The 12,718-nt window shown below is 45.5% G+C and overlaps 2 protein-coding genes across 2 annotated transcripts; both read left to right on the top strand.

Moving 5' to 3' along the window:
• Positions 1-6,147: 6,147 nt before the first annotated feature.
• Positions 6,148-8,769, top strand: LOC111023818 (uncharacterized). The gene is made up of 2 exons (XM_022301297.2): positions 6,148-7,519; positions 7,825-8,769. The coding sequence occupies exons 1-2, from the start codon at positions 6,166-6,168 to the stop codon at positions 8,760-8,762; spliced, it is 2,292 nt and encodes a 763-aa protein (XP_022156989.2). The 5' UTR covers positions 6,148-6,165; the 3' UTR covers positions 8,763-8,769.
• A 2,145-nt stretch (positions 8,770-10,914) lies between these two features.
• On the top strand, positions 10,915-11,676 carry LOC111023819 (uncharacterized). The gene is made up of 2 exons (XM_022301298.1): positions 10,915-11,271; positions 11,560-11,676. The coding sequence occupies exons 1-2, from the start codon at positions 10,915-10,917 to the stop codon at positions 11,674-11,676; spliced, it is 474 nt and encodes a 157-aa protein (XP_022156990.1).
• Positions 11,677-12,718: the final 1,042 nt, after the last annotated feature.

Raw genomic sequence — 12,718 nt, 5'->3', positions numbered from 1 at the left:
GTTCACCTGGTCTCACGAAGACATGCCAGGGATCGACCCCAGTGTCATAGTTCATCGCCTGAATATAGATCCCTCTGTACGACTTGTAAAACAAAATAGACGACTTGTAAACGCTGAAAGAAGTGCGGTAATTGTAGGAAAAGTCCAAAAACTTTTGAAAGCTGAATATATTAAGGAAGTTCACTACCCTGCATGGCTTTCGAACGTAGTGTTAGTCAAAAAGTCGAACAAAAAAAGGAGAATGTGTGTGGACTTTACGAACTTAAATAAAGCATATCCAAAGGACAACTTTCCTCTTCCACGGATCGACCAGCTGGTCGACGCCACGGCCGAGCACGAGCTCCTAAGCTTCATGGACGCCTACTTAGGGTACAACCAAATCAAGATGCACATCCTCGACCAAGAGCACACCTCATTCATCACCGACCAAGGACTATATTGCTACAAAGTCATGCCTTTTGGGCTGCGGAATACGGGGGCGACCTATCAGCGCATAGTCAATAAGATGTTTGCCGACCATATAGGCCGAAACATGGAGGTGTACATGGACGATATGCTCGTTAAGAGCAAATGGACGACCTCCCATGTCGCCGACTTGACAGAGACCTTCGAGGTCCTCCGAAGATACCAAATGAAGCTCAACCTAGAGAAATGCGTGTTTGGAGTCTCCTCTTGGAAATTTTTCGATTGCGTGGTCAATCAGCATGGGATAGAGGCCAACCTTAAAAAGATTCGAGCTGTGCTAGACATGCAGCCACCCTAGAACTTGAAGCAACTCTAGTGCCTCAATGGGAAGATCGCCGCTCTAAATCGCTTCGTGTCGCGTTCCACGGACAAGTGCCTGCCATTCTTCAAGGTGCTGTGTAAGAGAGATCGTTTTGAGTGGACTCCCGAATGCCGAGTTGTGTTCGACGAGCTCAAAAGTTACCTGAGCTCAGCACCGCTACTGTCAAAGCCACTGCCAGGCGACGAGCCCGTGTTATACCTCGTCGTATTCGCGAGTGCGGTGAGCTCGGCGTTGGTGCGGTAGAGTGATGTCCAATAGAGCCCGGTATATTACACAAGCAAGGCCATAACAGACGCTGAAGCACGATACCCTTAGATGGAGAAGTTGGCGTTAGCGTTAGCCGTGGCAGAACGACGTCTTTGACCCAACTTCGAAGCTCACAAAGTAAAGGTGCTTACTAACTTCCCATTAAAACAGGCCTTCTAGAAGCTCGAGACCTCGGGGAGACTAATGAAGTGGGCTCTAGAGCTAAGCGAATATGACATAGGTTCGAGGTAAGGAATGCAATAAAGGGCCAGGCGGTGGCAGACTTCATCGCCGAGCTTGCCCCACTCCTTAGCTCGGGAGGCGACGACCTGAGCTGCCGGGTCCTCCAGGTCGACGGATCCTCTAACGAAAAAGGAAGTGGGACTGGAGTCCTCCTCCAAGCACCTAGTGGAGATCGGTTCGAGTATGCGGTAATAGCGGGATTGAACATGACCGAAGCCATGAAAGCCACGCGCTTGGACATATAGAGCGACTCGCAGCTCGTAGTAAGCTAAATCACTCAGGAGTACCAGGCCAAAGACCGCATGATGGAGAGATACTTACACAAGGAGCATGAGCTGCTGTCCCGCCTTCAGGAGTATACCATAAAACGGATTCCACGAGTAGAGAACGCCAACACCGACGCTCTGGCCAAGCTCGCATCTTCCTACCCAGGTCAGTTCTAGTCGAGGTTTTAGATGATCCTTCCATCCAAGAGCCAGAGGCGGTGAGCATTGAGGCAGTCGGGCCGACCTGGATGCACCACATCAAAGCCTTCCTCAGGGGGGAAGAACTCCCCGAGCTGGCCGACCTCAGGAAGATGCAACGCAAAGCAGCAGATATGTCCTCAGGGGCGACGTGTGGTACAAGCGCGGGTTCCCTCTTCCACTACTGATATGCCTAGACCTGGACGAGGCAAACTACGCTATAAGAGAAATCCACGAGGGGGTGTGCGGCAATCACGCTGGAGGTCGGTCCCTCGTGGCTAAGCTCGTCAGGCAAGGCTATTATTGGCCCACTATGGGGCGCGACGCCATGAAGTTTGCTTGGCGGTGCGTCCGGTGCCAAAGGTTTGCCACATCAATCCACCATCCGCCCAAACTCCTCACACTGATCTCAGCTCCGTGGCCTTTCGCCCAATGGGGGCTAGACCTGATTGGACCCCTGTTGCCTGGGAAGGGCCAAACGAAGTTCGCAGCGGTGGCCGTGGATTATTTTACTAAGTGGGCGGAGGTCAAGCCGTTGGCCGCCATAACCGAGGCTAAAATAACGAGCTTCATATGGACGGACCTAGTCTACAGATTCGGTATACCTCAGGCCATTATATCCGACAACGGGAAGCAATTTGACAACCCCAAGTTTAAGGGCTTTTGCGCACGGCTCGAGATAAAACACTTCTACTCGTCCCTAGCCCATCTGCAAGCCAATGGTCAGGTAGAAGCCATTAACAAGATCATTAAGTGGGGCCTAAAGCTGAGGCTCGAGGATCGAAAGGGAAGATGGGCCGAAAAGCTGCATGAAGTGTTGTGCTCATGTAAGACGACCGCCCGAAACTCCACGGGGGAGATGCCATTCGCCCTAGCCTTTGGCTCAGAGGCTGTGGTGCCAGTTGAGATCGGCCTCCCTATAGCCCAGACGGAAGCCCTTGATGTGCCAACAAACGACGAAAAGTTTCGCTTGAATGTCGACCTCCTGGAAGAGAAAAGAGAAGCATCGCAGCTCGAGCTAGCCGAATATCAGAGGCGAGTAAAGCGGCACTATGACGTGAGAGTCAAGCCATGTCGTTTCCGACCTGGCGACCTCATACTACGTAAGGTATTCCAAAAGGGGGAGCCTTAGAGCCAACCTTGGAAGGCCCATACCAAGTGACCTCGTACTACATAAGGTCTTCAAAAAACGGCCTGAGACATACACTCTGACCAACCTCGAAGGGAAACAGCTCCCCCACCCGTGGAACGCGCAACATTTGCGCATCTATTACCGCTAAGTACAGCTCGACGAGCTGAATAAGTGCATTGTGTAATTACGAACGTGTAAAAGTGACCTTGGTGTAGCTAATACGAGCAATGTTTGAATGAGAACCAAGAACATTTTTATTATGGTTAAACGACGATTGTGTGAGTGAGGTTAAATGCACAAGTAGGAAGGTACAAGCTAAACAGAGCGCACAAGGTCGAAAGAAGAAGGAAAACAACGAGGCAAAAATGAAAGTAAATGCACTGAGGTTTCATTTAAAATTTACCGAGGAGGAGGCCTCGGACCTTAAAACATTAGGAGTACTGGAAAATTAGAGCGAGAAAGGAGAGCGGCAGCGTCACTTGTCAAGCATGTCAGACTTGGCGGCCTTCTCCAGGGGATCGTTCTCCATAGAGGCAACAGGGGCGAGCTCATCCAACTTCTTCATCCCCGCTCGGATAACCTCTTATGAAGCCATGGACCCGTCGGTAGAGACGGTCCATGACTTGACATAGGCGCGCTTGAGGGTGGTGAGGTCTAGCTCGCCGTGATCCCTCTCCAGGTACGCTAGGGCGAACTTGAAGCCATCGTTAGCCAACGGCTTGCTGAACTCGATGTAACTTGACAGCTCTTGGAATTTGGCATCCAGAAAGGCTTCATCTTTCAACTTGACGGCCCTGTCCGCCTCGGCCTGGTGAAGCTTCTCAACCTCTGCTTGGAGACCTTGCTTGGCCAACTTTAGGGCACCGACCTCGGAGTCTGAGCTCGCCAGACGGGCTTGAAGGTCACGAACCTCCTCCCCTTTCGCAGCCAATTCCCTTTCAAGGCCTTCGACCTTCATGCCAAGAGAGGCTACTTTTTTACCTGCCTCCAGCGCCTTGACCCTAGCATCCTTGAGCTTGGCCATGGAGTGGTCCCTTTTCTCGATTGTCCAGGCTTGAGCAGCAGTCTTCTTCTCGGCCCAACGATCGCGACCCAGCAGCTCGACCGGCACGAACGCCATGGACTTGCACATGAGGGCATGGGCCTGAAGAAGGGAAGTATGGTCAGCGGATAATTGGCAAGTAAATGAAGAAGTGCAAGAAGAAAGACTCACCTCGGCGGCGTGGTCAAAGGCATGCTGGACGGTTTCACAGGCGTCCCCACCTTGCGCGCCAGGGCGTTGATGCTCCCTGAAGTAGGGTGGGTCTTGAAGGGCAGCTCGAAGTCCCTCACTTCGCCAATCTTCATGGTGACAGCCAACCTCCAAGAGTCAACCGTTACTGAGGGCGTCCCCTTTTTTCACCTCGCCAGTCGCTTGAGGGCTTGGGCTCGAGCTCTTCTCCACCCTCTTCTTTTTGTTCTTCCTCTTTTTTATGGAGGCATGGACAGTTTGAAGAGGGGAGGCCTCTATTGCAACGTCAGGGCGTGCGGTGGTTGGGGGAGACCCCATTGGGACCTCATTGTCACGAACTTCGATGGGAGACGAGCTGATCCCCACCTTGGTGGCCTTCGTCTTCCTACCCAACAAAATGGCAAGCAACATATATAGGAAAAACCCTCTAGATCAGCGTTCATAAATAATGAGTAATTGACGAAGTAAAAGGAGAACGAGATAGATAAGCTTCGGAACGAACTGGAGAAAAAAGTAGAGACAAAGACCTAGAAGGACTTGGCGTGCGAGGATTCGGGACGTCTTCAGCGACGACGTGCAAGCCTCAGTCGTATAAGTTATCATCGACGAGGAGCGCTAAGTAGTGACGAGCTCCCCTGGGCAACTGCAGAATCCTTTGAAGATACTCGGAGGTCAGCTCATTGATAACTCTCCAAATAGAGAGTAATTTAGGTATAATGTTGGTATAAATTAGCTAAAGATAGCATCCCTTGCACCCTTAGTCACTGATTTTGTTCTAAAAAGATCATAAACACTAGCTTTCTACACTATAGTATTGTCAATTGCAATTGAGCTAATTTTGGTGCATTTTGCTACAACTTTGATGATGCTACAACATCAGATCCAAATTCAGAAAGCAGTAGGACTGCCCAACGGGATTTACCGCAGTAATTGGAGGTTTTAACCAAAAGAGAGAGCTAGGTCCCCCAAGGTTCGTAATGTTGCCCTAATATCTAAAGAGGCGTATAAATACAAACAAGAGGAGAAGCCTTCAAGGACACACACATCAAGAAACATTCTCCTTGTTCATCCTCGGAAGGAATCCACCCTTACTCCAAGAAACTCTCTCTAAGAACCGTTGGAGAAAGAAAGAGAAGCAGCAAACTCTTTAGGGCAGTTGGGAGCTGATCTTCAGCTCCTTTTCTTCATTTTCTAATCTTTGTGTTATTTTCATTCCTACATTTTGTTTGACTCTCCTTATGGCTTTGCATAGCTAACCACTTGTGAGAGGGGGAGATGTTCTAGACTTATTTTCTGGGCTGTAACCGTGCTGTTTGTTTTAATGGAAGTGTGTTTTGAGTTGAAGTAGTGTATCACTCAAATTTCATTGTGCTTGATCACCATTTTGAAATATCTCTTTGACAATGTTTGGAAAAATGTGTTAATGAGCGAAACCCTTCATCTTGAGCTAGAGTCTACTTAAGTTTAGCGTGTGGTGACTTGTGGATAAGCATCACCTAGCTTGGTCATAAAAACTATGTGTATATGCTATTGATGTTTGTCTATGAATGTTAGTAGTAGAAAATCTGGGGTGTTTGGAAGAACATCTTGTCTGTTTGACCATTGTACTGACTCCATTAATGCTACAACATAGTTAAGGTGGCACAATGAGTTGACTTAATCTCCCCCTTACGCATTTATTTTTACAAGATCTTACTGAGTGATTGTGGATGTTTGGTACTTCTAACGAATATACCCTTTGTGTTTGCATTAAGATATTTCTTTCAAAGTTCTATTCTTAGCACTATTTAGTTATTGTTTGGAAGAGAATCCTGTTGCTTGTTGTAGAAATTTTTTGAGCGAATATTGAGTGTTTAAGTATTTAGTCTCTGTGGATTCAAACTTTTATTACTTGCTGCAACGATTGTGTACACATGCACATAGAAGAATTGGTAGCACAATTAGTGGACAACAAGTTTTTAGCGCCGTTGCCGGGGACTAAATTACTTTACACTCTTGTATTTTGCTTAAAGAAACTTTATTCTAGATCTTTGACTACTGTATTGGTGAACTTTGAAGGTGAATGCACGATTTGCAAGGGTTAGAGTACTTGCTTGACAACGAAATTGAGCGCACATTCCACCAACAAAGAAGAGAACATCGTCGTCAGCAAGTGGGAACTAACCCCATCGATCAACCACTAAGACTACCCAATCCAGTTTTGGAAGAACTACATGTAGGAGAAATGGTTGAACCAGCCGCCATGCCCCCTCTAAATGCCATTCTGTTGGCAGACGATGGAGATAGAGCTATTAGGGCTTATGCTGCGCCAGCACTTCATGGTTTTTATCCAGTCATAGCAGGGCCAGGGATAGAAGCTGAGCGATTTGAATTGAAACCTGTGATGTTTCAAATGCTGCAAACAGTGGGCCAGTTCTATGGGAATCCATCTGAAGACCCACATCTTCATCTCAGATACTTCCTTGAAGTGAGTGATTCCTTTAAAATGCAAGAAGTATCAAAGGAAGCGTTAAGGCTGAAATTGTTTCCGTATTCGTTGAGGGACAAGGCAAGAGATTGGTTGAACTCTATCCTAGTAGAATCCATTACCTCATGGAATGACCTTGCTAAAAAATTCCTGATAATGTACTTCCCTCCTAGTAAAAATGGTAAGTACTGGGGAGATATCAATAACTTCCAGCAAAGAGGAGGAGAATCTGTGAGCGAGTCATGGGAGAGGTTTAAGGAGCTACTTAGAAGATGTCCGCACCATGGCTTACCAAAATGCATTCAAATAGAAACATTCTATAATGGGCTGAACAGAGTGACCGGAATGGTGGTTGATGCATCTGCGACTGGAGCATTGCTATTTAAATCATATACCGAATCAGTGGACATCTTGGAGAGAATCTCTTCCAATAACTACCATTGGTCAGATTCCAGAGCTATAAATGACAGAGGAAACTATGGGGCTGCCAGCAACATGAAGATGGCTTCTCTGAAATATCAAATAGTAAACCTAACCAAGATGGTAAAGAACATGAGTGCTGCTGCAGCATCATCCACTAACTCAGGATCAAGCAAGGTAATGGCAGTCTTATGTTCCTACTGTGAAGTTGATCATACTTATGACTCTTGCCCTGGAAACCCTGTATCAGTGTATTATTTGAGAAACCCTGGCAGAAACAACCCGTACTCGAATACCTATAACCTAGGATGGAGGCAACACCCAAATTTTAGTTGGGGAGGAAATCAGGGTGGTCATGGGAATCAGAACGCCGAACAGTACCAACAGAAAACAATGCAGCAGCTAGGATTACTGATACCTAGCCAACCGCAAGGAGCAAGGCCAGCAGCTAACCCCTCAAACTGTATGAAAGCTCTGATGAGAGATTATATGGCCAAGAACGATGCATTGATACAGAGCCGAGCCGCACCTTAAGCAATATGAAAGTTCAACTAGGACAGTTGGCTATTGAAATGAAAAATCGCCCACAAGGTACCCTGCCAAGTAATACTGAGAATCCTCAAAGGGAAGTGAAAAGGCAATGTCAAGCATTGACTCTCCATAGTGGAAAGGCATTACCACACCCCTATCCTGCACTGATGAGAGAGGATAATGTTGTACACCAGGAAGATCTTCAGACAGAGAAGGTGACTGAGAGTGTAGTAGAAAATATGAATACTGAAGAGAACATAGTGAATGATGCTGAAGCATTAGTTTAGCGAACAACGTAACCAGGACCAGTGGCACAACAAGGAATAACGAAGCAGCCTGAGCCAAAAATAAACAAAGAAAAGAGGGCCACGGAGACAGAACTTGTGGAGGAAGTGTCTATGGAGACACCTGTGAAAAAGAAAGTAAAAATTCCAGTGGAACATCAAGTTCCCCCTCCTTACCCTCAGCGGTTGCAAAAGAAAAACCAAGACGTGCAGTTTGATCAATTTTTAGAGGTGCTGAAACAGCTCCATATCAACATACCCTTGTTAGAAGCATTAGAGCAGATGCCAAATTACGTTAAATTCCTCAAGGATATATTGGCAAAGAAAAGAAGGCTAGGGGAATTTGAAATAGTGGCCCTTACAAAAGAATTTAGTGCCATTTTGACAGGAAAGCTCCCTCAGAAAATGGGTGATCCTGGAAGTTTTACCATTCCTGTGTTAATAGGAGGGAAGAATGTAGGGCATGCGTTGTGTGACTTGGGCGCTAGTATCAACCTGATGCCTTTATCAGTGTATCAGAAGCTAGGGATAGGAGAAGCAAGACCAATAACCGTCACCTTACAGTTGGCAGATAGGTCCATTACATATTTGGAAGGTAAGATAGAGGATGTTTTGGTTCAGGTAGATAAATTCATTTTTCCTGCAGATTTCATCATACTGGATTACGAAGCTGACAAGGAAATCCCAATAATTTTGGGAAGACCATTTTTATCCACGGGGAGAGCATTGATCGATGTACACAATGGAGAGCTCACTATAAGAGTTAATGACCAGCAGGTGACATTATCTATTTTTAACTCCATTAAATACCCTATTGATGTGGAAGAATGTTCTTGGTTAAGGATTGCAGATGATTTGATGAGTGATGAAATACAAACAGAAGAGCTGTTGAACCAACTGGAGGACGAGCTAACCAGAATTATCAAGGTAGGAGACAAGGAGGCCAAGTTGATCTAAGGCCAGCCGCATGAACCTACCTCTGATAAAATCTATAAGAAGACATTTGAGCCGCTGGAATTGAAGGATAGGGTGCAAGCGCCACTGCAGCCATCCGTGGTGAAAGCCCCCAAGTTAGAGCTGAAAGTCCTACCATCGCACCTCAAGTATGCTTATCTGGGAGAAGTAGAAACACTGCCAGTCTTCATTGCAGCAGACTTAGCTGAAGAAAAAGAGTGTCGGTTAATAGAGATGTTGAGGAATCACAAGAAGGCCATTGGCTGGACTCTAGCTGATATAAAGGGAATCAGTCCAAGTTACTGCATGCATAAGATCAATCTAGAAGAGGGATGTAAGAACTCGATTGAACACCAGAGGAGGTTGAACCCTGCCATGAAGGAAGTTGTCAAGAAGGAAATCATCAAATGGCTTGATGCTGGGATAATTTACCCAATAGCCGACGGTGATTGTTTGAGTCCAGTCCAATGTGTACCCAAGAAGGGTGGGATCACAGTGGTGCCAAATGACAACAATGAGCTGATTCCCACAAGAACCATAACAGGTTGGCACATTTGTATGGATTATAGGAAGTTGAACAAGGCAACTAAGAAGGACCATTTTCCATTGCCCTTCATTGATCAGATGTTAGATAGTTTGGTTGGGCAAGAATACTACTATTTATTGGATGGGTACAATGGCTACAACCAAATTACCATTGATCCTCAGGACCAGCAAAAGACTACATTCACTTGTCCATATGGTACATTTTCATTTAGAAGAATGCCCTTTGGACTGTGTAATGCTCCAACAACATTCCAGCGATGTATGATGGCAATCTTCTTAGACTTAATAGAGACTGTGGTTGAGGTCTTCATGGATGACTTCTCAGTCTTTAGGAAGGATTTTAGCGAGTTTCTGAGCAACCTGGAGCAAGTGTTGAGGAGGTGTGAAGACACCAATTTAGTTCTCAATTGGGAAAAATGCCACTTTATGGTGATGGAAGGGATAGTGTTGGGCCACAAGGTATCCAAGAATGGAATAGAGGTAGATCGCGCCAAGATTGAAGAATTAGAGAAGCTGCCACCTCCCACATCAGTCAGAGGAATTAGAAATTTCCTTGGGCACGCAGGGTTCTACAGAAAATTCATCAAGGATTTTTCTAAAATCTCTAAACCTTTATGCTTCCTCTTAGAAAATGAACGCATGCTACAAGAATTTGATTAAAAGATTAGAAATAAAAAAGGATCAGAGAACCAAGTAGCAGACCATTTATCGAGAGTAGAGCTAGAAGAAGCAGTGAAAGGACAACAAGCAGCGAACAGAGATGCATTCCCTAATTATCAGTTGCTAGTGGTGACAGAACAGAGAAAAAACTTGGAGCCATGGTTTGATGATATGACCAATTATGTAGCTAGCGGAATTTTGCCATCAGACATGAAAAGGTAGCAGCTTAAACAATTCATCCATGATAGCAAGTTTTACTATTGGGATGATCCTTACCTATACAGACTATGCAAGGATCAAATTATGTGCAGATGTGTTGACAGGGCTGAAGCATCCATAGTGCTGGAGCATTGTCACTCCACCCCTTATGGTGGACATTTTGGAGGACAACGAACGACAGCCAAAATCATCCAAAGTGGATACTATTGGCCAACTGACTTCCAAGATGCACACTCATACGCAAAGAACTGTGACAAATGCCAGAGAGTGGGAAACATCTCAAACAAGTTGGAAATGCCTTTGAATTTTATCCTTGAGGTAGAACTCTTTGATGTTTGGGGGATAGATTTCATGGGACCTTTCCCTCCATCAAATGGTAACCTCTACATTCTGTTGGCAGTGGATTATGTTTCTAAATGGGTGGAAGCAATAGCTTGCTTAACATGCGATGCGAAAACAGTCTTGAAGTTCCTACACAAGAACATATTCACCAGATTTAGAACCCCTAGGGCAGTTATAAGTGACGAGGGGTCCCATTTTTTTTAACAAAGCCATGAGTTCCTTGTTAGCGAAATACAATATCAAGCATAAGGTGTCCATCGCATACCACCCTCAGACGAAAGGGCAAGCATAGGTATAAAATAGAGAAATTAAGGGGATTTTGGAGAAGGTAGTGCATATTAGTAGAAAAGATTGGTCTTACAAGTTGGACGATTCATTGTGGGCATATATGACTGCCTACAAGACTCCAATAGGAACATCCCCTTATAAGCTAGTCTTTGGGAAGGCATGTCATCTCCCACTTGAGCTGGAACAGAAGGCATTTTGGGCTGTGAAGATGTTGAATATGGATCTAGAAGCAGCAGGAGAAGCGAGAAAATTTCAGCTATTGGAGTTGGATGAATTCAAAAAAGAAGCTTACGAGAACGCAAAGGTTTACAAAGAAAAGATCAAAGTGTGGCATGACAGAAGAATAAAGCCAAGAACAATTGAGGAGGGACAGAAGGTGTTGTTATTCAACTCAAGGTTGAAGTTGTTTCCTGGAAAGTTGAAATCAAGGTGGTCAGGACTATTCACAGTGATGAAGGTATATCCTTATCGAGCTATAACCATCAAAGAAGATAACACGGGAAGGGAACTCACAGTGAATGGACAAAGATTGAAGCACTACTGGGGATGAGAAGTGGTGAGGAAGATGGATTCCCACTAGTTGAGGTCAACATAAGGGGTTACCAAGACAGAATAAAAGGGGAAGAATCCTTTATTTCTTCTCTCTCTGTAGTTTAACTCTTGTTAATTCAGTTTAAATTTCTTAGTGTTAGTAGGAAGATTTTAATTAGAAGCATTTCTTGTATTTCGTTTTTTTTTGTTTCAGGCAAGGGAAAAACTCTACCAGTTCACTGCTATCATCGCTAAAGCAGAGTCGGGGGAAGTTGAGAAAGTGTGGTCAACCTCGTCGATGCTGGAACATAAACCAGGAATACGAAAATGAAGATGGAATTTAAAAAGGGGAAAAGCAGTTAAGGAGAGAGAAAAGCAATTTGTGCCTACAGCAAAAAAATCTGTCAGAAAAATCGTGGGTCAGAAGTTTTAAAACCGAATTATTTTAAACATTCTTCTCCCACATTTTTTTAAGAAAAGCAGGGCGCCTTTCTAGGAAAGGTAAAAAGGGAGGTAATTTTTGAATTCCAAATTTTTAAAAGAAAAAGGAGAAAAGGCAATTAGGGGGGTAGTTCGCCCTTTTTCTGAGCATTAATGAGGATAAGGCTGGTAAGTCTATTTAAGAAAAGACAAAGAAGGAGCTTATCATAAAAAAAAACTTTCAAAGCTCTAATTTTGCGCTAGCACCCTTTCCCTCCCTTCCTTTTCCTTCGTCTCTCTCTGTTCTGTCGCTTTCCCTTAACCTTAGGTTCCCAGCAACATTGATAAATCGTCAGCCTCGTCACCCCAGCATGCCTCGAGTTAAAGTGAAAGCAAAGAAAGGTAAGAAAACCATTCCCCCCAAGAGCTGACACCGTCTCATTCGCCGAAAAAGTTGCCAGAACTGTTTCCAACAAAAACCCCACCCCAACCCAACCCGTTACCCGAAAGCACCGCCCCAGAAAGAGAAATCCCTTCCCCGCCTAAAAGGAAACCCGCTGCCAAGAGAGGAAGGAAAGCCGCAAAGGGAAAGAAGCAGCCGCCTGCTCCGCCAGAAGAAGAATAGCAGCTGGGTCAAGATAGCCAAACAGAAGCAGCCGGTCAGAATGCTGAGCACGAAGAAGTACCGCATGTAGAAACATAGGCAGAAAGAGGACCATAGCTACCACCTGAAGCGAGACGAAGAGTCGAGGATTTTATGCAAGAGCTCTTCCAAGCAGACAGTAGCCATGAGCAAGCGGGCAGTGGTGAGGATAATTTGGGAGAAGGCGGCGCAACCAAGGAAACAGTCGAAGAAGGAGGAGCTCTGTCGGACAAAGAGCAAGAAGAAACAGAAGGCAGGGAAGCAGCAGCTCCGGTGCCCACAAGGAAATCGCAGAGAAAGAGGATACTCT

The sequence above is a fragment of the Momordica charantia genome (genome assembly GCF_013281855.1).
Source record: "Momordica charantia cultivar OHB3-1 chromosome 2 unlocalized genomic scaffold, Mcharantia_2.0 BLBB01000002.1, whole genome shotgun sequence".
NCBI classification, from domain to species: Eukaryota; Viridiplantae; Streptophyta; class Magnoliopsida; order Cucurbitales; family Cucurbitaceae; genus Momordica; species Momordica charantia.
The sequence above is the reverse complement of the archived record's forward strand: the minus strand, read 5'-3'. Positions and strand labels throughout refer to the sequence as shown.

Bases quoted from the DNA above. Each gene is read 5' to 3' on its own strand.
- LOC111023818 (XM_022301297.2), top strand. From the start codon at position 6,166: ATGCACGATTTGCAAGGGTTAGAGTACTTGCTTGACAACGAAATTGAG. The intron at 7,520-7,824 runs CTTAAGCAATAT...CAACGTAACCAG, and splicing joins GATACAGAGCCGAGCCGCAC to GACCAGTGGCACAACAAGGA.
- LOC111023819 (XM_022301298.1), top strand. From the start codon at position 10,915: ATGACTGCCTACAAGACTCCAATAGGAACATCCCCTTATAAGCTAGTC. The intron at 11,272-11,559 runs GTATATCCTTAT...TTTTTGTTTCAG, and splicing joins GACTATTCACAGTGATGAAG to GCAAGGGAAAAACTCTACCA.